The 24,507-nt window shown below is 57.6% G+C and overlaps 2 protein-coding genes across 2 annotated transcripts; one reads left to right on the plus strand and one right to left on the minus strand.

The window, feature by feature from the left end:
- Positions 1-41: 41 nt before the first annotated feature.
- Positions 42-19,204, plus strand: Pomt1 (protein O-mannosyltransferase 1). The gene is made up of 20 exons (XM_042680917.1): positions 42-130; positions 757-896; positions 3,100-3,206; positions 4,048-4,098; positions 4,918-5,064; positions 7,405-7,516; positions 8,504-8,569; positions 8,660-8,753; positions 8,943-9,098; positions 9,918-10,048; positions 10,417-10,512; positions 10,627-10,719; positions 11,960-12,056; positions 13,560-13,652; positions 14,178-14,298; positions 14,824-14,921; positions 15,326-15,439; positions 17,249-17,375; positions 17,877-18,054; positions 18,675-19,204. The coding sequence occupies exons 2-20, from the start codon at positions 775-777 to the stop codon at positions 18,847-18,849; spliced, it is 2,178 nt and encodes a 725-aa protein (XP_042536851.1). The 5' UTR covers positions 42-130; positions 757-774; the 3' UTR covers positions 18,850-19,204.
- Positions 19,205-19,212: 8 nt separating this feature from the next.
- On the minus strand, positions 19,213-23,737 carry Uck1 (uridine-cytidine kinase 1). Its single transcript, XM_042680919.1, has 7 exons — positions 23,580-23,737; positions 23,297-23,456; positions 22,660-22,756; positions 22,391-22,533; positions 22,222-22,316; positions 20,594-20,642; positions 19,213-20,110 (listed from the first exon to the last, which is right to left on the minus strand). Exons 1-7 carry the CDS (start codon positions 23,685-23,687, stop codon positions 19,929-19,931), a joined length of 834 nt encoding a protein of 277 aa, XP_042536853.1. The 5' UTR covers positions 23,688-23,737; the 3' UTR covers positions 19,213-19,928.
- Between the last annotated feature and the right edge of the window lie 770 nt (positions 23,738-24,507).

A 24,507-nucleotide genomic window follows, 5' to 3' on the forward strand; every position in this document is an offset into this window, starting at 1 on the left:
TAGTCGAGTGTCGATCGGTGAGCAGTGCGAAGCGCCGAGCGCGGAGCGCATCGCGCGCACCCGCCATCCTTCCCGCCGGTCCCTGGCTAACCCGGCGCCGGAACCACTCTGCGGGACTCGGAGAGCGCGAGTAAGTGTGGGGCGCCGAGGCCGGGCGGACGGGGCGCGGGGCGCTGCTCCGGGGAGAGCCGGAGGGCTGGGGCCGGCGCGGCCCGGGGGCGACGGCAGGCCGGGGCTCGGGTCTGGAAGGGGGGCCCTAGAGGGGCCCGCGGGGCGGCTGCGGGGCGGCTGCGGGGCGGCTGCGGGGCGGCTGCGGGGCGGCTGCGGGGCGGGGGAGGAAAGGAGCCGCGAGCTGCGGGGCGGCGCGACCTGGGCGCGCCGGGGTGTCCAAGGTGGACGCACCCCTGGTTCAGGGAAGCGCGCCCGGCGGGGGGCGGCGCCGCGGGGGCCGGGGGAAGCCCGAGAGCCCCGCGCCCCGCCGCCCGCGCCCCGCCGCCCGCGCCCCGCCGCCCGCGCCCCGCGCCCGCGCCCCGCCGCCCGCGCCCCGCCGCCCGCGCCCCGCCGCCCGCGCCCCGCCGCCCGCGCCCCGCGCCCCTCCTCCAGAAGTGACCGTTCGGCCCCTGCCGGAACCTTCCAGCAGGCGCGGGCAGCTGAGGCTTGGTTTTCTCCGCGGGATCGGGGGGCGTGGGGGGGGGGGGCTTCGGGAACCTTCCGCAGCCTCCAGGGCTGCCGCCCTTTTCTAACCTTCTTTTCCAGAGTGTCCTCCCGAACGAGATGCTGGGGTGTTTGAAGCGCCCGGTAATGGTGACGGCCGACGTCAACTTGAACCTGGTGGTCCTGACAGCCGCCGGGCTGCTGAGCCGGCTGTGGCGCCTGACCTACCCTCGGGCCGTGGTGTAAGGGGGCCGCGGGGGGGGGGGGGGTCCCGGTGACAGCGCCCAGGGGACAAGTTCTGGCCGCTCCGGGCCCCGCGGTGGTGGACATTCCAGCACAGGGTGTCCCAGGACGGCCTGCCCCTGCCCATCCGTCTGTGGCAGGTAAAGCTTGGCACTTTAAACGAGGGCAGAAAAGGAAAACATCATCTAATTTTCAGGTTGGAGGGCAGGTGTTAGCTAACTTAGTAGTGAGTCTTCATTGTAGAGTGCTTGCTTTGTTCATAATGGGAAACAAATGCTCCCAATGTTCTTTTTGCTTTCCTTTTTATTCCCTCTCCTCCCCTCCCCTCCCCTGTCCTTCCCTTCCCTTTCCCTCTCCTTCCCTTCCCTTTCCCTCCCCTTCTCTCCTCTCCCCTCCCTTCTTCCCCCCCCCTTACACACACCTGCCTTTCCTTCCTTTTTTTGGGGGTCTTGGAACTTCAACTCAGAGCCTAGATGCTGTCCCTGAGCTTTTCTGCTCAAGGATAGTGCACAACCACTTTAAGCTACTTCTGGTTTTCTGGTGGTTAATTTGAGGTAAGAGTCTCACAGACTTTCCTGCCTGCACTGGCTTGGAATTGCGGTCCTCAGATCTCAGGCTGCTGAGTAGCTAGGATTACAGGCGTGAGCCGTGGGCACCTGGCTTTGTTTTACTGTTTCTTAATGGGAACCAACATCCAAAACTAAACTGCTAACCCTCTCCACCAACATGTTATTTACGTAGTTTCTGCACTTATCAGCTCAGAACCAATCCCTCCCACAGTGGATTAGTTTGAAGCAATCCTAGAATTTAATTTATAAATAGTCCAGTTTATTTCCAAAAGATTAGGATTGTGTGTGTGTGTGTGTTTGTGTGTGTGTGTGCGCGTGCGTGTGCGTGTGCGCGCGCGCACGCGCGCCTGCGTGCATGCGCTGGTACTGGAGTGTGAATCTAGGGCATCATGCTCTAACTCAGCTTATTCACTCACAGCTGGTTCTTTACACTTGAACCATGCCTCCTCTTCAATTTTTTTGTTGGTTAATTAGAGATAGAATCTCACTGTCCAGCCTAGTGTCAAACTGAGATCCTCAGATCTGAGCTTCCTATATAGCTAGTATTATAGGCATGAGCCCCAGAACCTAGCCCAAGATAAGGAATCTTAAGAACAAAAGTCACCTAACCACAGTAGTGCTATAACAGAGTTCCTTAATGTCATCAGATTTCCCTCTTGTCTGAAAACCTTTCAGTGTGGTTGCTTTCTTGGTGTCTCCCTTTCATGCCTGCAGTGAGTTCTTGGATCATCAGGTCTGATTCCAGCAGATGAACAAATGTGTATGCTGGTGGCTGGAAGGATGCAAAGTGGGAAAGCCCATACCTGTGAGGTCTTTCAGTAGGGTGACCTAGGTCATGTGTACCTCAAAAACTAAGGATAGAGCAGGCATCACTAGCTCACACCTATAATCCTAGCTACTCAGAAGCTGAGATCTCAGGATTGCAGGTCAAAGCCAGCCCAGGCAGGAAAGCCTGTTAGACACTTATCTCAAACCACCCAAAAACAGAAAATGGAGTTGTGACTCAAGTGTTAGAGCACTAGCCTTGAGCAAAAAAGCTTAGGGATGACCAGGCACAGAGTTGTAGCCCCAGAACAGGCACCCAAAAACAAGACAAAAAAAACAGGGCCGGGCGCCAGTGGCTCATGCTTGTATTCCTAGCTACTCAGGAGGCTGAGATCTGAGGATCATGGTTCGAAGCCAGCCCGAGCAAGAAAAGTCCATGAGACTCTTATTTCCAATAAACCACTAGAAAACCAGAAGTGGTGCTGTGGCTCAAGCGGTAGAGCGCTGGCCTTGAGCTGAAGAGCTGAGGGACAACGCCCAGGCCAAGAGTTAAAGCCCCACGACCGACCCAAAAAAAAAAAAAGGATAGAGATAGGATCTCTGAGGGCCAGGTATTCTGACTTCTGGTAGTGGATTGGGTGTCCCAACCTTGTGGATTGGGTGATGACAATGTGTGCAATAGTGTCTTCATATTTGGGGGCAAAAGATCTGACCCTTGTTCTCCACTCGCCTAGCCATTTGGAGATATGGGTTTATGGAAAGGATTCCCAGTCAGGCTGGAGACGCGTTCAGTCTCGGACCTGGGTGCAGTCCCAGCATATTACAGACTTGGGATTGGATATAATGTGCTTTTGTTTTTTTCTTCTAGTTTTGATGAAGTATATTACGGGGTCTTCATCTCTCTTTACATGAAACGGACCTTCTTTATTGATAACAGCGGGCCACCATTTGGCCACATGCTTCTGGCCTTGGGAGGTAGGACCCATTAGTAAGAGAAGTAACCATTGGCTTTTAGTTCCAAATATATTTAACACTTAAAGAGCTGATGGCTCACGCCCGTAATCCAAGCTCCTCAGGAGGCTGAGATCTGAGGGTGGCAATTCAAAGCCAGCCGGGGCAAGAAAGTCTTCTATTAATCACCAGAAAACTGGAAGTAGAGCTGTGGCTCCACTAACTTTGAGCAAAAGACTTAGGGAGATGGGCTAGGAAGGTGACTTAGTGGTAGAGTGCCTGCCTAGCAGGCATGAAGCCCTGGATTTGATTACTCAGTACCACATAAATAGAAAAGGCTAGAAGTAGCACTGAGGCTCAAATGGTAGAATGGTAGCCTTGAACAAAAGAAGCTCAGGGACAAGGCCGGGCACCGGTGGCTCATGCCTATAATCCTAGCTACTCATAAGGCTGAGATCTGAGGATTGTGGTTCAAAGCCAGCCCAGGGGAGGAAAGACCGAGAGACTCTTATCTCCAATAAACCACTCAGAAAACCGGAAGTGGTACTGTGTCTCAAGTGGTAGAGTGCTCACCTTGAGCTGAAGAGCTGAGAACAGCACTCAGGCCCAGAGTTCAAGCCCCATGACGGGCCAAAAAAAAAGCAGCTCAGGGACAGAGCCCAGGCCCTGAGTTCAAGCCACAGGATGGGGGGGAGGGGAGGGACCGCTCAGATAGAGCATCTGGGACCTGATTCCATGCCTTGGTACTGGGACAATACAAAACAAAAAACTTCATTCCCTTTTCTCAAAGGGAGAAATTATGTTTTATATACATATCTTCTCTGTTGTCTACCATATATTCCAGAAGTTACTTTTTCTGTTTTAGGTTATTTAGGAGGATTTGATGGTAACTTTTTGTGGAATCGAATTGGAGAAGGTAAGATAATTTTAATTTTTCTTACTAGTGTACACAGGTAAATGGAGAGATTGCAGCTTTTTTTTTCTTCTTTTGGTCTGCTCGTGTTGGGCCTGAACTCTGGGCCTGGGCGCTGTCCCTCTGCTCTTCAGCTCAAGGCTAGTGCTCTACCACTTGAGCCACAGCACCACTTCCAGCTTTTTTCTTTTTGCTTATGTGGTGCTGAGGAATCGAACCCAGGGCCTCAGGATGCAAGGCAAGTGCTCTACCACTGAGCCCCGAGATGGCAGCTTTTATAGAGATTAGCAATTAAATTATTAATATGGGCTCAGTGTATGATATATTGAAAAATCTGATAAAAGTTTTAGAGTTTAGTTACTGTAGTTAATTTATTTCTAGGTTTTAGAATGTGTATCCTGTTTCGTTTGACGTTATGTTTATAAGTATATAACTTGTGTGTTGCCACAAGTATTTTTTAAATCAGGTAAAGTAAAAGTAGTAACCATTAATGTCCTCAGCCATATTTCATTTTCTGTGCTTGGGGTACCTGATTTCCTGACTAAAAACTGTCAGGCTGGGTGTTGGTGGCTCACGCCTGTCATCCTACTAGAAGTAGCACTGTGGCTCAAAGTAGTAGAGCACTAGCCTTGATCGAAAGAGCTCGGGGACAGCACCTAGGCCCTGAGTTCAAGCCCTAGAACACAAGGAACACAAAGTTGGTTATGGATCCAGGACCCTGGTTTGCACAGCCCAATGCTAATGTACTTTTCAGCCTGAGCCCTGAGGGGAGAAGATGGCAAGTAGCATGCTCTCCGGCTCATTGTGCAGTTCCCTCTGCAGAATACACCAGCAACGTGCCTGTGTGGTCCTTGCGCCTGTTGCCGGCGCTCGCAGGGGCCCTGTCCGTGCCCATGGCCTACCAGATAGTGTCCGAGCTCCACTTTTCCCACTGTGCCGCCATGGGAGCTGCCCTGCTGGTGCTGATCGGTAAGCCCAGACCCCTGCTGCCCTGCCCCTGCGCCTCTCAGGGACTCTGTCCTGGTTCATTCTGGGCTTCTGGGCCTCCCTGCCTCCCGTGCCTGGGGAAGCACGGCTGGCTCATTCTCACCGAGAGGACCCGCTGGCAGGGCAGTGCCTTGTAAGGGGTTGTTGGGCTGTGGTCCCACCCGTCCCTCCTGGAGATGGAGCTGAATAAAGGCAGGGACGGAGGCGCCGAACAGTGCCCTGAGCACACCCCCACCACTGGCACCTCCGCCTCCACCCTAACATTAGCTTCAGCCCAGAGCCCATCCTCCCACCACCCTCGCAGGTTTATAAACAGAAGAGATGAATGAGTTGAGAAGACAAAGTAAAGAGATGGCTGGGCACCAGTGGCTCACTCCTGTAATTCTAGCAACTCAGGCTGGGGAGAGCCAGGATTGCAGTTCAGAGCCAGCCTGGGCAGGAAAGTTTGTGAGACTCTCTATCTTCAATTAACCAACAAAAAGCTAGAAGTGGACCTGTGGCTCAAGTGGTAGAACATTAGCCTTGAGAAAGCCAGGGACAGTGCCCAGCCCCTGAATTCAAAGTGTCCCAGGACCAGCACCAAAACAGGAAAAAGAAAGGAAAGGGAATTTCTTGCATGGTGCCTGTGAATGAGGTCCTGGGCCTCTGCAGGGCGTCAGCCTCATAGGAGGTCTGTGAAGTTAGATTGTGCATGTAAGGACAGCAGCTCGGGAAAGCCTAGCAGCCGAGCTGCCCTGAACACACATGCAAGCCGACCCATACCTCCCTTGTCCCTTCCTGGCTGGGGAGTGCCTGTCCTGCCTGCTCCCCACTGCGGAATGCTGTGTCTTAGTTGAGTGCCGTGGCCTCCTCCACAGCTGTCGTTCTCTAGCTGCATTTCCAACCAACTGTGGATCTCAAATGATCAAAGAAAATAAAAGCACTATGACTGGGAATGTAGCTCAGTGGTAGAGCCCTTGCCTAGCATACGCGAGGCCCTCAGTTCCATCCTTGGCACTGAGGGGCAAAAAAACACTGACTCCTGCCGGGTGTGGTAACACACACCTGTAGTCCCAGCACTTGGGAGCATGAGGCAGGAAGACCTCAAAATAAACACCCACTTGAACTACATGGAGAAAGTCTGTCTCAGAAATAAGTCTGCAGGGGCTGGGAAGGTGGCTCAGTGGTAGAGCGCTTGCCTTGCATGCATGAGGCCCTGGGTTCGATTCCTCAGCACCTTATATATAAGCAAAAAGAAAAAAAAAGCCGGAAGTGGCGCTGTGGCTTAAGTGGTAAAGTGCTAGCCTTGAGCTGAAGAGCTAAGGGACAGCGCCCAGGCCCAGAGTTCAGGCCCACAACCGGACCAAAAAAAAAAAAGAAGTATGCAGGGGCTGGGAAGGTGGCTCAGTGGTAGAGTACTTGCCTAGCATGCATGAGGCCCTGGGTTCAATTCTACAGCACCACATAAGCAAAAAAAAAAAAAACAAAAAACCAGAAGTGGCACTGTGACTCAAATGGTAGAGCACTAGCTTTGAGCTGAAGAACTGAGAGACAGCGTCCAGGCCCAGAGTTCAAGTCTGTAATCCTAGCTATTCAGGAGGCTGAGATCTGAGAATTGCAGTTCAGAGCCAGCCCTGGCAGGAAAGTCCATGAGAGTCTATGTGCCATAAACCACCAGAAAATGAAGTGGCTCTGTGGCTCAAGTGATAGAGTGCTTGCCTTGAGCTGAAGAGCTGAGGGACTGTGCCTAGGCCCAGAGTTCAAGCCCCAGGACCCACCAAAAAAAAACCCAAAACTTAGCCGGGCGCTGGTGGCTCACGCCTGTAATCCTAGCTACTCAGGAGGCTGAGATCTGAGGATCGCAGTTCAAAGCCAGCCCGGGCAGGAGAGACCGTGAGACTCCTATCTCCAATAAACCACCAGAAAACCGGAAGTGGCGCTGTAGCTCAAGTGGTAGAGCGCTCGCCTTGAGCTGAAGAGCTGAGGGACAGCACCCAGGCCCAGAGTTCAAGCCCCACGACCGACAAAAAAAAAAAAAAAAACCCCAAAACTTGGTAACTGACATTTTGCATATTGGCTGGCACTCTACCACCCGAGACGTGCCTCAAACAACTATTTATATAATTTTTGCGATGTATTAGGTGCTGTAGGTAGCCTAGCGATAGCATGCCCAGGCTGAATGCAAGTTCTACAGTGTTTAGGAGCCACGAGCTCACATGACCTTAGGTTTTCTTAGAGGGACCAGGACACGCTTCCTGGGGTGCAGAGTGGCAGGGTCTCTCACTGGGCATGAATTTGTCCTCAGTGCTGCCTTCACCTGAGGCATGCTCCATCTCTTAACAGAGAATGCCCTGATCACGCAGGCCCGACTCATGCTCATGGAGTCTTTGCTAATATTCTTTAACCTCTTGGCTGTATTATCCTACTTGAAGTTCTTCAACTGCCAAAGACACAGGTATGGAAGGGGAGGAGCACAATTTTCCTTATCTAGATAAAAAAAACTCCTGATGCCTTCTGATCCCTTTTTTCCTGATTAATTGGAGATAAGAGGCTCACAGACTTTCCTGTCTGGGCCTGCCTTGAACCATAATCCTCAGATCTCAGCCTCTTAAGTTGCTAGGATTACAGGTGTGAGCCACTGGTACCTGGCTTCTGCTCCTTTTTACATGGAGGAGTTGCTTGCTAAATGCCTTAAGACCACTTAACATTTCAGGGGTTGGCTCTTGGTCCATTATTTTGTAAACACATCCTCATTTTTCCATGACTTTGTCCCACTGTAAATTTTTTCTTAACAAAAAAGAAATGGGAATCATGCTGGGGCTGGGCGCTGATACCTGTCAATCTTAGCTACTCAGGAGGCTGAGATCTGAGGATTGCATTCTGAGGCAGCCAGGGCAGAAAAGTCCATATTTCTTTTCTTTTCTTTTTTTTCTTTTGGGGGGGGGGGGGGGCGAGGAGGTCCGGTCATGGGGCCTAAACTCTGGGCCTGGGCGCTGTCCCTCAGCTCTTCAGCTCAAGGCTAGCGCTCTACCACTTGAGCCACAGCGCCCCTTCCGGCTTTTTTCTTTTTGCTTATGTGGCGCTGAGGAATCAAACCCAGGGCCTCAGGCATGCAAGGCAAGTGCTCTACCACTGAGCCACCTTCCCAGCCCCTCCCTGAGATTTCTTATCTCCAGTTCACCTCCAGAAAATCAGAAGTGGTAGTGTGGCTCAAAGTGGTGGAGCACAGCTTTGGGCAAAAAAGCTCAGGGACAATGCCCAGACCTGAGTTCAAACCCCAAGACTAACAAAAGAAAAATTCTCAGAGAGGGGCGGGCTCTTCTTACTGCGTGGCTCTCGGTTGGAGCAGCCACACAGAAGCTCAGGCGTGAGGCCTGTTGGGGCGCGGAGAGCCGTGTGCACGGTCCCTAGCTTTCTGCTCTGCCCTGCTGTTGTATCACAGCCCCTTCTCTCTCTGCTGGTGGCTGTGGCTGATGCTGACAGGTGTGGCGTGTTCCTGTGCCGTGGGGTGAGTTGGAGACTCCGGCCCAGGTGGGTGCTCCTGCCCTCCATTGCCTTGTGTCTCCCAGGAAACCTTCTGTCCGCCTTGTGTTTTCAGCATTAAATACATGGGCATTTTCACATACTTCCTCGTGCTCGGCGTGGCAGCCGTCCATGCCTGGCAACTGATTGGAGACCAGACTCTGACAAACGTAGGTGCCGATGCCTTCACCTCACTGGGCCGGCTAGAGAGGGGACGGGGAGGGGTGGCTGTCTGTCCCAAGGAAGCGGCAGTGCAAAGACCCCAACCTGCCAGCTTCAGGAGCTCCTGCGTGCGCCTTGGCGGGGAGCGGGGTGTCTGCGTCTGCAGGGTCCGGGGCGTGACTGCCCGCCTCCCGCAGGTCTGTGTCTGCTGTCACCTGCTGGCCAGGGCGGTGGCTCTGCTGGTCATCCCGGTCGTCCTGTACTTGCTCTTCTTCTATGTGCACCTCATGCTGCTCTACCGCTCTGGGCCCCACGACCAAGTCATGTCCAGTGCCTTCCAGGCCAGCCTAGAGGTGAGGAGCCCAGCTGCAAGGCTGTTGGCCCTGGGGGTTCTGTCTGACCCACATCAAGAGAGCTCGCAGGACAGGAAAGCAACAGGACTTCTGAAGTAAACGAAGGGGCTGGCTCTGAGTCTCAGTCTGACTTGCATGAACACAGTTGAAAGTAAAGTCCTGTCCGGAGCTGGTGGCCCACACCTGTAATCCTAGCTCCTCAAGGGGCTGAGTTCAGAGGATCAGTTGGAAGCCAGCCCGAAGCAACATAAAAAAGCGATAGCACCCAGGTCCTGAGTGCAAACCCCAGGACCAGCACCAAAAGAAAAAGTAAAGTCCTGCAGCTCCGAAGGCCTTGTAGGCGGCTCAGGTCTGCCTTTCCCTCCTCCTAACGGCGCACCTGCCCAGGAAAGCTGAAATCCACAAGGCTCCCATCTCCAGGAGGAGATTGAGAGCCAGCAGGATGTTTGGTCTCAGGTTTAGATGTGATTGCTTGAGCTCTGGTCTATAATTCTAAGCTCAGAGTACTTGCTTTCCAGTCCTGTCAGGTGTACTGGGGTTGGCGGGGAGGGGCGGGGGATGGAACATGGCTGCCTGCAGGCTGGCTCGTCTCTCCCATGCCTTGGACACCACGGTTGCTCACCTCTCTGTAAGAACGGGAGTGGGGTGTGCAGGGAAGGGCTAGCTCAGTCTGTGGGGACCTCGCTCGGGATCTGCCATGAGGGAGGACAGGCCATGTGACACGCGTGTGGAATTGTTCAGTGCCCCCACTCTGGGTATCACCCAGGTGGCGTGGTGTTCGGGGTGCTGTGCTCACCTGTGACCCTCTGTTTGTCTTAGGGGGGGCTAGCCCGGATCACACAAGGCCAGCCCCTGGAGGTGGCCTTCGGGTCCCAGGTCACCCTGAGGAATGTCTTCGGCAAACCTTTGCCGTGCTGGCTTCATTCTCACCAGAGCACCTACCCCGTGATGTAAGGGAAGTGGCCGCTCTGGCCTTTGACCTGCAGATGAGATACTGTTGTGGACTGCTTTGTTTTTCAGTTCAGCTTAGGTTAGCAGCTCTCGCTTTGTGTAAGCTGAGAACAAGGCAGCTGGCCTTCGGGTTCCAGGCCGCGGGGTTGGGGCGTCTGGGTGGGAGTGGTGAGGGCTGCACTCAGCTGCTGGGTCTCCTCCTGTGTCTACTTGGCCTGAGGGCCGTTGAACTCTAGGCTGTAGCTGCTGGCCCCCAGTCTCCCCCGGCCCCCCTCCTGAGGTACTGACTCCACAGGACCTGAGGAGGTGTGGGGCAGGGCTGGGCCCTGGGCTGAGTGCCTCACACATCCTCGTTGATTCCCCACAGATACGAGAATGGCCGAGGCAGCTCCCACCAGCAGCAGGTCACCTGCTACCCTTTCAAAGACGTCAACAACTGGTGGATCGTGAAGGACCCAGCACGGTGAGTGTGGGTCCTGGGAGGCCCTGGGCTCTGGGCCTCTCCCCACGGAGCCTGGACTGCCAGTGCCGCACGTGCGGGCCCTGAGCTGCGTGGGACAGTACCACGTCTTCGCAGGCATCCGCTGGTGGTGAGCAGCCCTCCGCGGCCGGTGCGACACGGGGACATCGTGCAGCTGGTCCACGGCATGACCACCCGCTTCCTCAACACGTGAGTGTGCCACCCGCGCCAGCCGCCGCCTGCCCAGAGCGGGACAGGGCCCTGCTGCAGGGTCCAGTGGCCACCGCACGCATGCGCGTTAGCTGGGGGGACGGGACGGGGGATGGGACTGCCTAAGAGGGAACAGCGCTGGGGCTGGGAAGGTGGCTCAGTGGTAGAGTGCTTGCCTTGCATGCATGAGGCCCTGGGTTCGATTCCTCAGCACCACATAAGCAGAAAAAGCTGGAAGTGGCGCTGTGGCTCAAGTGGTAGAGCGCTAGCCTTGAGCTGAAGAGCTGAGGGACAGCGCCCAGGCCCAGAGTTCAGGCCCCATGACCAGCAAAAAAAAAAAGAGGGAACAGAGCCTCACCAGTGCCAGTGCATAGTGCGTTCTAGAATACAAACCAAGGTGCCTTTGTGGACTGATAGGTCCACAAAGGACTTTCTAAAGAGAACGGAACATGGGTGGTCTTAAACGTCAGTGAGCTCCAGACAAATGTCAGGTTAGGGAAGAACCAAGCTGGGAAAGGCTCTGGGAAAGACTGGCAGGCCGATTGCCCTGTCTTACCTTCCCAGTGCATTGGCTGGGGTGCTTGGGCCTCAAGGAAGGCTTTCCTTGGCTTCCCGCCTCATCCCCGCTCCTGAGTGGCCTCAGAACCCCGCCGTGTGCCTATCTGGAACCCAGCTTCCCCCATTGACACCCTCACCACCGTCAGAGGGCCCCGAGCCAGACTGGCTGGCTCCGGCTCCTCCTGCTCCTCTCACGCTTCTTCCTCTCCCTCCTCTTCTTCCTTTCTTTCCTCCTCCTCCTCCTGGGTTCACTCCCATCTCTACTCCCAACACACGTGGGGCGCAGGCGGCCCGAGGTTGTGCAGCTGGCTGGCACGGGCGGGGCAGCGCTGGCGCGGTCCTTCCTGTGCCCTTCGCTGTCCCTGCAGGCCTGCTCCGCACCGCCGCCGGCCCCCGAGTGTGGCCCCGGGTCTCTTCCTCGCCATCTGCCCGGGCGTCCACCTATCACAGGTGTGGTGGGGTGCTGCCCGCCGTGCTGGTCCCCATGCACAGCACTGTGGCCTCCAGCTCCTGACGGTGGAGGCCAGCCCACTCTCCACACGGTGCCTCGCCCCGCCCGGCCGGCTTCTCTGAACCCATAGGCAGGGTGATGCAGGGTTGGGGTCCCAGGCCTGAGGTAGCCAGTCCTTCCCCACTGGCCACGCGGCGTGCCCCCAGGGACTTGTTCTGCTGTGGTTTCCAGGCACGACGTGGCGGCCCCGCTGAGCCCTCACTCGCAGGAGGTTTCCTGCTACATGGATTATAACGTCTCCATGCCCGCGCAGAACCTCTGGAGGCTGGTAAGTTCCACTGGGCGCCAGCCCGTACCGGGGGTACGGCTGACACGGGTGAACGTTCCAGACCGCCACTCCCTGCCCTTGGTCACGGTGAAACAATGGAGCAGCTTGGGGATGCTTGCACCCAGATGTCCTCCTCCTCTGCGTGGGAGGGCCGAGTCTAAAGAGAGATGGGTCCGTGCCTGGCTGGGGGTCATGGGAGGGGTAGGGGACAGGGGGCTCGCGGTTCACTCACTGTGACCCAGCCCTCCCAGGTGGCTGTGAGCTCCAGAGGTCCCGCTGCCCAAAGGAGACCTCTTGGCCAGACTTCGCCTGGGCATTAACAGCATGCCCTTGTGTTGATCATCTGAGCCTTCAGTGCTCAGGTGCTCTGCAGGTAGCTGGGCCCAGAGTGACCAGGCCTGCTGAGAAGGTCAGCACAGGAAGCAGTCTGTGTGAGTCCAAGGACCTGAATGCGGGCCATAGCTTGTGGTCATTCCTGGGGCAGAGGTCAACTCCCTGCCAGCTTCTAGTTGGACCCTGCCTCTTCGTTTTTTTGTTTTATTATCAGTGGTGGGGCTTGAACTCTGGGCCTGGGCACTGTCCCTCAGCTCTTCAGCTCAAAACGAGAGCTTTAGCGCTTGAGCCACAGTGCCACTTCTGGCTTTCTGATAGTTAATTGGAGATAGGAGTCTTCATGGTTTCCTGCCTGGGCTGGCTTTGAACCTTGATCCCCAGATCTCAGCCTCCTGAGTAACTAGGATTATAGACATGAGCTTCCAGCCTGGCTTCTTGCTTTGGAGTTTCTTTGTTTTAGATTTTGGTTTTTGGTGCTGGTTCTGGGGCTTATAACCTCAAGCTCTCACTTAGTTTTGTCACTCAAGGCTGGTGCCCTACTCCTTGAGCCACAGCTCTACTTCCCACTTTTTTTTTTTTTTTTTTTTTTGTGGTTAATTGGAGAGTCTCACAGACTTGCCCAGGCTGGCTTCAAACTGCAATCCTCAGATCTCATCCTCCTGAGTAGCTAGGATTATAGGCATGAGCCAGTGGCACAAAGCTTTAGTTTTATATTTAAGGGGGAAAAGATTGAATAGAGTGGTCAACAAGATCCTCTTGGGTATGGGGGAGGGGACGCAGTACTGGGGTTTGAACTCAGGACCTCACATTCACTAGTCAGGTGCTCTACCACTTGAGCTATGCCCTAGCCCTACTTTGCACTGGTCCTGCTTGGGCCCATGCCGCAGCGCACTTTCTTCTTTAGCTAGGATGACAGGCGTGCAGCACCATACTCAGCTAGTTCCTTTGAGATGGACTCTCACAGACTTGCAGTGCCTGGGCTGGCCTCAGCTGCCATCTTCCACCCTCAGCCATGCTTCATGCTAGGATTGCACATGTGAGCCACAGGCTCCTGGCTGGTCTTTGATTTTTTTGGTGTGTGGTACAGGCGATCAAACCCAGGGCCTGGAGCATGCTGGGTGAGCCCTCGGCTCCGAGCCATGCCCGCGCTGACGAGATCTGCTCTTGCAGGACATTGTGAACAGAGAGTCAGACAGGGACGTGTGGAAGACCATCCTGTCGGAGGTTCGCTTTGTGCATGTGAACACGTCCGCCATCTTGAAGGTAAAGGACGCTGCTTCCTCACCAGCCTCTCTGGGCCGTGGGCCTGCGTGGCTGTTCCTGGGCTCTTCAGGCCTGACAAGGAGCTGCGTGGCAGGGCACGTGACTAATGAAAATCACCACTCTTCACACCGCGGCAGGGTGGGGTGGGGGGCTCTATGACTTCTCAGAATTGAGAACCCTTAAGGGGAGGTGGCAGCTTCACCTGTAATCCCAGCTACTCCAGAAGCTGAGACTTGAGAATCACAGTTCAATGCTGGCCCAGGCAGGAAAGTCTGAGACTCATATGTAATTCACCATTGGAAATGCCAGAAGTGTTGCTGTGGTTCAAGTGGTAGAGCACTAGCCTTGAGCACAAAAGCTCAGGGACAGTACCCCAGGGCCTGAGTTCAAGCCCTGGGCCTTGCATTTAAAAAGAAATCAAAACAGCCCTGAGCAGGGGAGGTGTGGAGGTCTGCCCTGGGCACTGAGCCGAACCGGAGCCAGGCTTGCTGCCATGCGCACTTCGTCCCCTCCTTGCGTTTCCAGCTGAGCGGGGCTCACCTCCCTGACTGGGGCTTCCGGCAGCTGGAGGTGGTGGGGGAGAAGCGGTCCCGAGGCCTCCATGAGAGCACGGTGTGGACGGTGGAGGAGCACCGCTACGGCAACAGTGAGTCTGCCAGGCCGCTGGCCGGCCGCGGCGCTGCTGTCCAGACACGGACAGCAGACGTGATGGCTTGGTGGGAAGTGGGTGCGCAGCGGTGCGCTCACGGCCGAGGCGGCGGCTGGCTGGGGCAGCGTGGGTCACGGGGGAGAACAGTGGTGTGTGCCATTTGGTCGACTGTTGTGCGCTGTCCCGGGGCTGTTGTGGTAGGCTGTTGTGTGTGAGGCAGGCTGTCCGGGGGCTGTGCTGCAGGCGGCTGGGCCGGCAGGGCGGGAAGCTTCTTCTGCCCGGCTCAGGTGCCCACTGTCTTTTTTTTTTGTCGGTCGTGGGGCTTGAACTCTAGGCCTGGGCGCTGTCCTCAGCTCTTCAGCTTGATGAGCACTGTAACACTGGAGCCACAGCGCCACTTCAGGTTTTTCTGCTTATGTGGTGCTGAGGAATCGAGTCCAGGGCCTCATGCTTGCGAGGCAAGCGCTCTACCACTGAGCCACCTTCCCAGCGGCCCCGCCCCACCCCCTGCTGTCTTTGCAGGCCAGGAACAGCATGAACGGGAGCTGGAGCTGCACTCGCCCACCCATGCGGACATCAGCCGGAACCTCAGCTTCATGGCCAGATTCTCTGAACTGCAGGTGACACTCGGGAAGGGGCGCTGCTGCCAGGGCGCATGTGGTTGGTGGGGCTGCTCATGGCCCTCAGGTTGGTGGAACGCAGTGTGCAGGCCCCTGCTGTGGTCTTAGTGGCACGCACAGTCGGCACTGCCGGCCCAGTACCAGGAAAAGCCAGGGAACCAGGCCCTGCTCCCTGTGACATTGCAGCACTGCTGGCTTGGGCCCTGCCAAGCAGCCGAGGGCCGGGCGTCCTCCCCGCAGGGCCCGCGGGCACTCGTCCTGTCAGACCACGGGAGCCCAGGTGGGCCCACCCCCCAGGCCCCGCCCAGCAGTGCCCGCTCTGCCTGCCTTGCTGTGAGCGCATCACTGCGACGCGTCCATGTGCATCCTGGCGCCTCTGGAAGCCCCACCTTGTGCTCTTGCAGTGGAGGATGCTGACGCTGCGCGGCGAGGACTCGGAGCACAAGTACAGCTCCACCCCCCTCGAGTGGGTCACCCTGGACTCCAACATCGCCTACTGGCTGCACCCCAGCACCACTGTGAGTGAGACACACCGAACACCACGCCTCCCCGGGAAAGTTCCCTCTGCGTCCATTGAGAGTAGCCACTGTAAGCGGAGGAACAGGGTCCAAAGCTCGCAGGAAAGTCCATGAAACTGTTTCTCCAATGAACCAGCAAAATGCTAGACTGGAGGCATGGCTCAAGTAGTAAAGTGCCAGTTGAGTGAAAAGCTGAGGGACAGTGAGAGACAGTCTTGAAATTGGCACTAAATAAACGAGTGTCCATTGCATTCTCCAGAGCCTTTCCTAGCAAAGGCCTGGGCCCTCTCCTCTCTAGACCCTGGGCAGCTGGAGGCCAGCTGGAAGTCAGGGCTCCAAGGCGTGAGGCCTCATGTGGAGGCCCAGGAAGCAAGCTCAGGCTTCCTTCCAAGGCTGCTGTGCTGTCTTGACTTGTTACATTTTCACTGAACAATTGAGTGACAGAGTGTCCCCGTCCTCCTCACTCTCGAAGCAGAGGGCACACTGCAAAGTAAAAGCACAGGCAGTGGCCTGAGGTACCCGCCCAGAGCTCTGGGTGAGGAGACTTTTATTGTCTTTCTGCGCCTAGCTTTGTCATAAAAAATGCATCTGGAGCTGGGTGCTGATGGCCAGCTCCTGCAATCCCAGCACTCGGGGTCAAGGAAGAAGCATTGCCAGTTTGAGGCCAACCTCAGCTACATAGTGAACCATGTCTTAAAAAAAAAAGCTGGGTACCAGTGGCTCACACCTATAATCCTAGCTACTCAGGAGGCTGAGGGCTGAGGATCATGGATCAAAGCCAACCTGGGCAGGAAAGTCCGTGAGACTCATCTCCAATAAACCACTTGAAAACCGGAAGTGGCTCAAGTGGTAGAACCTAGCCTTGAGCTGAAGAGCTTAGGGACAGCATCCAGGCCCAGAGTTCAAGCCCCATGACTGCCCCCCAGAAAAAGGGAAAGAGAGTGTGATTGACACAGTCAGTGCCTTGTGCCTGAAATTCCAGCTACTCAGGACACAGAGATCAGGAGAATCGAGTCAAGGCCAGCCACCCTAAGCAAAAAGTTAGCCACGCCCCATCTTACCCAGTGACCAGGTGTGGCCATGTCAGGGGGAAGCATGAGGGGAAGGGAGCGTCCAGTCCCACCCTGACAGGCACAAGACTATCCCAGAAATAATGAACTAGAAAAGGCCTGGGGTATATTTCAAGTAGCAGACCACACCTGTCTAATGAGTAGGAGGCCCAGACTTCGAACCCCAGTATTTTGAGAGAGAGCAGAGGGAAGGAGGGAGGGGAAGGAGGAATCAATCTGGGCACTGGGGGAGTATCTCACTGGCATGCACAAGGCTCTGGGTTCAATCCTCAGCACCAAACATAGGAATTCTCATTTACTTAGTTTTCAGTCTTAATGTACAAAATTAAGAATGTTAGGCTGGGCACTGGTGGCTCACGCCTGTAATCCTAGCTACTCAAGAGGCTGAGATCTGAGGATTATGGTTCGAAGCCAGCCTGGGCAAGAAAGTCTTCCAATTAACCAGCAAAAAGCTACAAGTGAAGGTGTGGCTTAAGTGATAGAGCACCAGCCTGGAGTCTAAAAGCTAAGCATGAGCACAAAGTCCTGCATTCAAGCCCCAGTACTACACCAAAAGAGAGGGAGCGTTTTCTAGAATGGCGACAGTGGGCACCAGTCCCTTGAGGTCAGGGGTCAGGCAGAGTGCGCCTGCGTGTGGAAAGCTCCTCAGGGTTCTTCCGTGTGGCTGCTCCGCCTGGGGAGGTTGGGCGGCTCCTGCGGGCTGGGAGGGCTGGGCCAATACCCCTACCCACACTTCCAGGCTCAGATCCACCTGCTGGGCAACGTGGTGATCTGGGCCTCGGCCAGCCTGGCCACGGCGGCCCACGCCCTGCTCTTCCTCTGGCACCTGCTCCGACGCCGACGGCGGGCCTGTGACCTCCCTGAGGGTGAGTGGCACGCAGGCGCCTCCCAGCTCTGCAGACCAGGCTGTCAGGGAGAAGACGGCTCCATGCGGGCACTAGGCAGAGCCCCGCGGGGCAGCGCGGCCGTCTGGGGGCAGAGCAGCTTGGCAGCGCGGTGCATGTCTGCGTGGAAAGGCACAGGGCACAGGTGTCCGTGGGGGCTTGTCCTCCACCACTGATCTCTGCTGACTCCCCTGTGGTCAGGGCTGGGCAGTGCCAGCCCCCCAGGGAGCAGGGGAGTGGAATTCCCAGATGAGGCAAGACTTGCCCAGACTGCGTCTGATGTGCCCATGCAGTGAGCCGAGGCAGCTGGGCTGGGCCGCCCAGGGCTGGGACCTGGCAGAGGTCAGGATTGTTGAGGCCTAGGAGCCCGTAGGTCCCTACCTGCAGGGTGGGCATGATGGGGAGCAACTGAGCGTGGAGGACGCGAGTGTCTTGGGGTACCCGGCACACTGGCCCATGGGTGCTGATACATGCCCTCCACAGATGCCTGGCACCGCTGGGTGCTGGCCGGAGCCCTATGTACTGGCGGCTGGGCGCTCAACTACCTGCCCTTCTTCTTCATGGAAAAGACGCTCTTCCTCTACCACTACCTGCCCGCGCTCACCTTCCAGATCCTTCTGCTCCCACTTGTCCTGCAGCACATCAGTGACCACCTCTGCAGGTCCGGCGCTCGGTGGTAGGGCTGGGGGGGTCACAGGCTGCTCGTGTCATTTGGCAGGGGAGGCAGTCACAGGAAAAGTACCCTGGACAATCAGAGCAGGGGTCGGGAGGGCATCTGTGACCCTAGGGCAAAATCCGAGGCTGGGCAATGTGGGCATTGGAGAGTAAGAGTGACATGTTGTCTGCTTGGAGGGGCCAGGTGCTCCCATCTCAGCAGAGCCTTGATGTGGTGGCACTGGCTTAGGCGTGTGCCAAGTTGTGTTGAGTTAGAGCCTGGTGCATCCAGGCAGTGACTGAGCCATGCAGGTAAAGGCCACAGGCCGTGGCAGCTGTTTGTGTGGACAACAGAGCCAGGGGCAGGTGGCTCACACCTGTAATCCTAGCTACTAGGAGGCCAGGATTGCCTATCGCATGGAGGATTGCGTTTCAAGGCATCAAGCAAGCCTCCAGCTCCAAAATAACCAGCAAAAGTCCCCATGTGGTAGCCAAGCAAACAAGTAGTGATGGCAAGGCCCTGAGTTCAAACCCTAGTACCACCAAAAGGAAAGCATGTGGCCAGGTAAAGGAGCCGTGGGGGAGGCCAGCCAGGCCTCCCGAGCGAGCTCCGCACCGCTGCCGCAGGTCCGGGCTGCAGCGCAGCCTCTTCAGCGCCCTGGTCGTAGCCTGGTATTCCTCCGCCTGCCACGTGTCCAGCACCCTGCGCCCACTGACCTATGGTGACAAGTCGCTCTCAGCAGACGAGCTTCAGGCCCTTCGCTGGAAAGACAGCTGGGACATCCTGATTCGGAAGTACTAGACCGACACAGTGAGGCACGAGGCGGGGGGCGCGCGTGGGGGGCACTGGCGGAGGGATCTGCTTTTGAAACCACACGCGTGCCTCCGGCCTGCGCCTCACTGGGCAAGGTTCATTTTCTCCAAACAATGAAGAGCAAGAGCCGCCACATCCTCGTCCCTGTGGCCGCCTGAACTCCAGCCGCCTGTGAAGGAATCAGGAAGGTTCTGGAGCGCCGGGTGGCGGACCTCACGGTGATCCGGGCCAGGGAGGCTCACCCACGCTGTCACATCCCGCCCCCCCGGGAGCTGTCACCCGTCCCACATCCCACCTAGAGTCTGCACCCTGTGCAGACTTCCCTGTGTAAATAAAGAAGACACTCCGGCAGTCTTTTTGTTGGTGTTTATGGGCTGAAACTCAATCATTACAGTGAACAGAACCGCCTTGCACAACCAGAAGGCAAGGGCCGTGGCCGCCTGGGAGTGAAAACGCATTGCTGGTGAGGCCACGGTTCCAGTGTGACACGCCCGAGACCCTCTGGCATTAGGCCGTGTGTCTGTGGGCTGGAGGCGGCCTGCCCTGCTGTCCACCGCACTGGACAACCACAGCCACTGCTCCACCGCTGCCGCCGGGAGCCCCGCCTCGCGTGTGCTGCTGCTGCCTGCAGTGCGGCCAGGCCCGGAGTCCGGGTCGAATCCGTCCAAGGTTCAGGTCAGCACTTGCTTGCTTGCTCGCTCGCTTGGTGGGCCCCAGCCTGGCTGGCTTCCTGAACCAGGTTTGGGGCCCAACTGACTTTGCATTAGGAAAAAGAAAATGGCTCAAAGTGCGCTTCGGTGCTGTGCATGTGAGCCACGGCTCAGTGTGTGGACTCCTTCCTGACACCAGGCCAGCCGGGGCCTGCTTCCCTGGGAAGCAACACCTCAGGCCACCCCAATGGGTCATCCACCCCCCTCGGCCAGAGGGAGCAGTGCACGTGGAATGCTTGGCCCCGTGGGAACGAATCCGCCCTCAGGAGAAAGGCCTGGGTCCTGACTGCCTGGGCGCAGCAGGAGCCCCAGATGCCTGTTCAGAGCAGATGAACGCCCTGGCCGCACTCGGGCCCCTTAGTGGGGTCTGCTGCTGGACTCCAGGTGGGACCGCTTGCCGGAGGCCAGCACCCCGGGGCGGTCCCCGGGCTCGGGGAAGGTCCTCTTGAAGTTGCGCCCGTTGGCTCCTCCTCGGTGCCGCTTGCACACGTCACCGTTGAGAATGTCCTGGATGTGCTGCACGATCAGGTTGATGGCGACTGTGGCAAGACGGGGCGTTCAGCGGGTCCCCACCCCGCCCGCCCGCCCGCCCGCCCAGCCCAAGTCCCCCAGATGGAAATGGCACAACAGGGCTGGGCACACCTATCATTCTAGCTACTCAGGAGACAGATCTGAGGATCAGGGTCTGAAATCAGCCTGGACAGGAAAGTCCAATCAGCAAAAAACTGGAAGTAGAGGTACAACCCAAGTAGTAGTATGCCAGCCTTGAGCAAGAAAGCTAAAGGACAGCATCCAGGACCTGAGGCCAAGTTCAAGTACCAACACACACATGTACACATGTGCATGCATGCAAAGAAACCACAGGACAGAACAGGACATAGCCTGGTTAGAGCCCATCCTGCTCCACCGCGCACCGTCCGGCAGCTGAACATATCCAGTGTGTGCTGTGGGCACATGGTTACAGCCCTGCTTAGTGGAGGGAGGGCAGGACGCTGGGGGAGGAGGCTGAGGTGGAGTCTCACCCATGTTGTCAACGCCCCGAGGAATGATCACATCGGCGTACTTCTTAGTCTACAAAGCAAGGAGTTCCCATGAGGCTTAGGTGCAGAGGGGGGAAATCGAGGCCCCAAAGTGCCGGTGTCACCAACGCAGGGGACAGAGCCTCGGGTGCCAGCTGGGTGAGCTGTGACCACAGAGGTGGCAGGAGCCAGGCCACCAGCAGGGGCAGCCAGCATCACCCCACGCCATCCCCACTTCTTGTCTCCCAGGCAGGGGACAGCTCTCCTACTCTACGGTCAATCTCTGGCCACATTAGGCATGGCGCCTGCCAGTGTATGGCCTTGTCCCTCTGGAATCGTGGCTCTTTCTGCAAGCCCCGTGGTGGAGCAGGACAGGACAGCGCCAGAGGGTCATTAGCACAGGGCCCGGACACCAGCTGCACCCCCTCGGCCTCTCTGCTGAGGGGAGCACACCTGAGTCAAGCAAACCCCGGGCAAGGAGGGTGCAGGCCTGGGACACGAGTCAGTTGGCAGCAAGGAAAGGAGATCCAGGAAGATTTCTTCTACTAGGTCACCAGGTCAGATCTAACATCCATTTTACCCATACCACCTACCCTGCCAACTTCCTTCTGTGAATAAGTACATCTGCCCACTTATCTCCCCTAACTATTTTGCAGAAACCTTAGAGAACATGAATTTAAAAAAAAAAAAAATGCCTTTTGAGCTGGTGGCTCACGCCTGTCATTCTAGCTACTCAGGAGGCTGAGATCTGAGGATTATGGTTAAAAGCCAGCCTGGGGGGATGGGAAGGTGGCTCAGTGGTAGAGTGCTTGCCTTGCATGCATGAGGCCCTGGGTTCAATTCCCCAGCACCACATAAGCAGAAAAAAGCCAGAAGTGACACTGTGGCTCAAGTGATAGGGTGCTCGCTTGAGCTGAAGAGCTGAGGGACAGCACCCAGGCCCAGAGTTCAGCCCCCACAACCGGCAAAAAAAAGCCTTTTGGTGGTGGTGGTGGTGTGTGTGCACGCACCAGTCTTGGGGCTTGAACTCAGGACCTGGGAATTGTCCCTGTGTGTTTGCTCAAGGCTAGCAATAATTGGGAGAGCAGAGTCTCACCAGGCTTTGCTGGCCAGGAAGAGTCATCCTTGGGTCTCAGCCTCCCAGGGCTGCAGGTGAGTCACCAGCTTCTGGCTGGCTTGCTGCTGCTTCAAGCCTGGCCTCACCATGGAGCCCAGGCTATCCTGGAGCTCATAATCCTACCTGTCTCCCCAGTGCTGGTATTACAGGAGTACACCACCACATCTGATAAAACATATTCTTACAGAACTCAGTTACCCTACTTTTCTGTAATCCTGGGTTTTTGTCTCTCTATACTGCACTTTTACTTCTAAAAGACAAAATACGAGCTGGGTGGGGTGGTGCAGGCCTGGTGCCCAGTGCTTGGGTGGCAGAGGCCCAGCAAACACTTGGCAAGCTCCATGCCCTTGTGGAGGTTGTACTCCACACTACACACACGCAGGTTGTGTCAGAGAGACCAGAGGGGCGCCTGGCAGGACGGGGTGCGGTGACACTGGGGAACCGGTGATCAGGTCCGGTACAGTGGAGGGGGTGGGGGAGGAAGGACTTCCTACAGACACGCGCAGTGACTTACTGGCAGGCAGAACTCCTCGAAGGCGGGCTTGACAAAGGTTGTGTACTGAGTGAGGATCTGCTCCAGGTCCCGGCCCCGCTGCACATCCCGGAGCACTGCAGGACAGGAGCTGGGTGTCATGGGAGCCCCCCACCCCCCCCAGCCAGCACATGGCCCCACATTGCCTAACCTCTTCGAGACAGCCTGACATCCGAGTCGGTGTCCACGAAGAGACGCAGGTGGAACATGTCCCGGATCTCCTGGCTGTAGAACACCAAGATGCCCTCAAACAGAACCACGTCTGCTGGGTACACCACCGTGGTCTCCGGCAGCCTGGGGGGAACGAGGGGGAACGAGGTGGCAGGCCCCGCTGGTTGGCCTGCAGCCCAGGGGCCCTGACTCCTCAGAGGGACAGGGAAGGGGTGCATGGACACTGGCCACGACAGAGGGACAGCTCACCTTGAGTGGGTCACAAAATCGTAAGTGGGGACCTCCACAGTTTTTCCCTCCACGATGTTCTTCAGGGTTTTGTGCATCAAATCATTATCAAAAGCATCTGCAAAGATGGAGCAGAGAGCAAGCTCCCTCGCTACCCTGGTGCCCAGGCCGCAGCAGGGTGCCACAGCACCGGGAGAGCCCCAGCCCTCTGCCATCCTGCAGACCGCGGGCGGCAGCTGTCCTCGCTGCCTCCCGGGGAAGGCGGAATGCAGAGGCTGAGTGGCCTGTGCTGGGGACTCGGCGGTAGTATTTTCCCAGGGCTATGTTGTTACACAGCAGCTCCCCAGCTTGGGATGGGAAAGCCGCCAGAGAGGCACCTCCGAGGGGTGATGAGAACCTCCAGGCCAGTACACCACGGAGCCACAGGGCCAAGGGCTCTGGATCACCCTCTCCCGGGCCTCGGCCTCGGACAGACTCTGCCCCAGGACGGGTGGGGGGCTGAGAGGCCACTGTCGGCGGTGATCCAGGTGCAAAGGCCCTGCGACAGCAAGGCCGGGAGCGAAGGTGAGGGGCCTCTACTCCCCGCCCAAGTCCGGAGGCCCAGGCCCAGGCCCAGGCGCTTCCGCGGCGGGGCCCTCTCGCCGCAGGCGGCCCGTACCCGGGTGGTCGAAGTTGTACTGTCCCTTCAGGGCCTTGGCCTTCTGCTCCGCCGTCAGCACCTTGTAGAAGCGGTCCTGGCTGAGGATGACCAGCTTGCGCTGCCGGTGGTCCACCTCGTTCTGGCCCAGCAGCTCCATGATCTTCTCACACACCGTAGACTGCGGACGGACGGACGGACGGACGGACACGGCGCTGCGGCGCGCGGCGCCCCGGCCGGCCCCGCGTCCCGCCCTCCGACCCCGCACCCCGACCCAGGGTCCCGCAGGGCAAGCCGGCCTTACCTTGCCGCTCGCCGTGCCGCCGCTCACCCCGATCAGGAAGGGCCGCGGCTGGGGCCGCTCGCTCTCGGGCCCGGCGCCCTCGCAGTCGCCGCCTCCCGCCGAAGCCATGTCCGCCTCGGCGGCCCCGCAACGACCCTCGGCGGCCGCTGGGGGCGGAGGCCGCGCGCACCGCGCTTCCGGGCCCGCGGCGCATGCGTACCGCACCTCCGGCGGCCAGCAGGCGGAGTGGGCGTGGCTAGGTAAGGGGCGTGGCGGCCCGAGGGGTGTAGTGGAGATGATGGATGGAAGGGCGGGGCGAGCCGAGAGGGGGGGTGTGGTGGAGAGGGTGGTTAGAGGAGCGGAGCGAGCCGAGGGGCGGGGCCAGTCGAGGGGCGGGGCCAGCCGTGGGGCGGGGTGTGGTGGAGATGGTGGTTAGAGGAGCGGAGCGAGCCGAGGGGCGGGGCGGGCCGAGGGGCGGGGCGGGCCGAGGGGCGGGGCCGAGGTCGCGGAGGTCGCGGAGGTCGCTGCCCGGACGGGAAAGCCAGTCGCCGCCGCCCGGGCCCCACACTGTGGACGCTCCAGATCCCCATGAACCGGCAAATCGGTGGCCGCCAACTGCTCTCCCGAGGAGCCGGAGCAAGCCTGCGCGAGCTCCGGTCTTCGCTTCGGCCATCCCGCGGGGTTGCGGGAACCGTGCAGGGCACGGGACCGGCTTGGCGGGTTCTGTGCGGCCCGGCCTGGGAGGACCCGCGAGGACCCAGAGCTCCACCCGAGCTGCTGTGGGCCGAAGGCCGGTGACCATGACTGTGATCCCAGCTACTTGGGAGGTTGAGATATGAAGATGGCGGTTCGAAGCCAGCTTGGCAGGAAAGTGCACGAGATTTGTCTCCAATGAATCACCCAAAGGCCAGAAGTGGGGCTGTGGCCCAAGTGGTAGAGCGCCAGCATG

Source organism: Dipodomys spectabilis, unplaced genomic scaffold (assembly GCF_019054845.1).
Source record: "Dipodomys spectabilis isolate Male_0828 unplaced genomic scaffold, ASM1905484v1 ptg000067l, whole genome shotgun sequence".
Classification (NCBI taxonomy): domain Eukaryota; kingdom Metazoa; phylum Chordata; class Mammalia; order Rodentia; family Heteromyidae; genus Dipodomys; species Dipodomys spectabilis.

Coding starts and splice junctions, on each gene's coding strand:
- Pomt1 (XM_042680917.1), top strand. CDS start 775: ATGCTGGGGTGTTTGAAGCGCCCGGTAATGGTGACGGCCGACGTCAAC. Junction 13,653..14,177: donor ACACGTCCGCCATCTTGAAG/GTAAAGGACGCT, acceptor TTGCGTTTCCAG/CTGAGCGGGGCTCACCTCCC. Junction 17,376..17,876: donor GGCCTGTGACCTCCCTGAGG/GTGAGTGGCACG, acceptor TGCCCTCCACAG/ATGCCTGGCACCGCTGGGTG.
- Uck1 (XM_042680919.1), bottom strand. CDS start 23,687: ATGGCTTCGGCGGGAGGCGGCGACTGCGAGGGCGCCGGGCCCGAGAGC. Junction 22,317..22,390: donor TGTCAGGCTGTCTCGAAGAG/GTTAGGCAATGT, acceptor CCTGTCCTGCAG/TGCTCCGGGATGTGCAGCGG. Junction 20,111..20,593: donor TCGGGGCGTTGACAACATGG/GTGAGACTCCAC, acceptor GTCTTGCCACAG/TCGCCATCAACCTGATCGTG.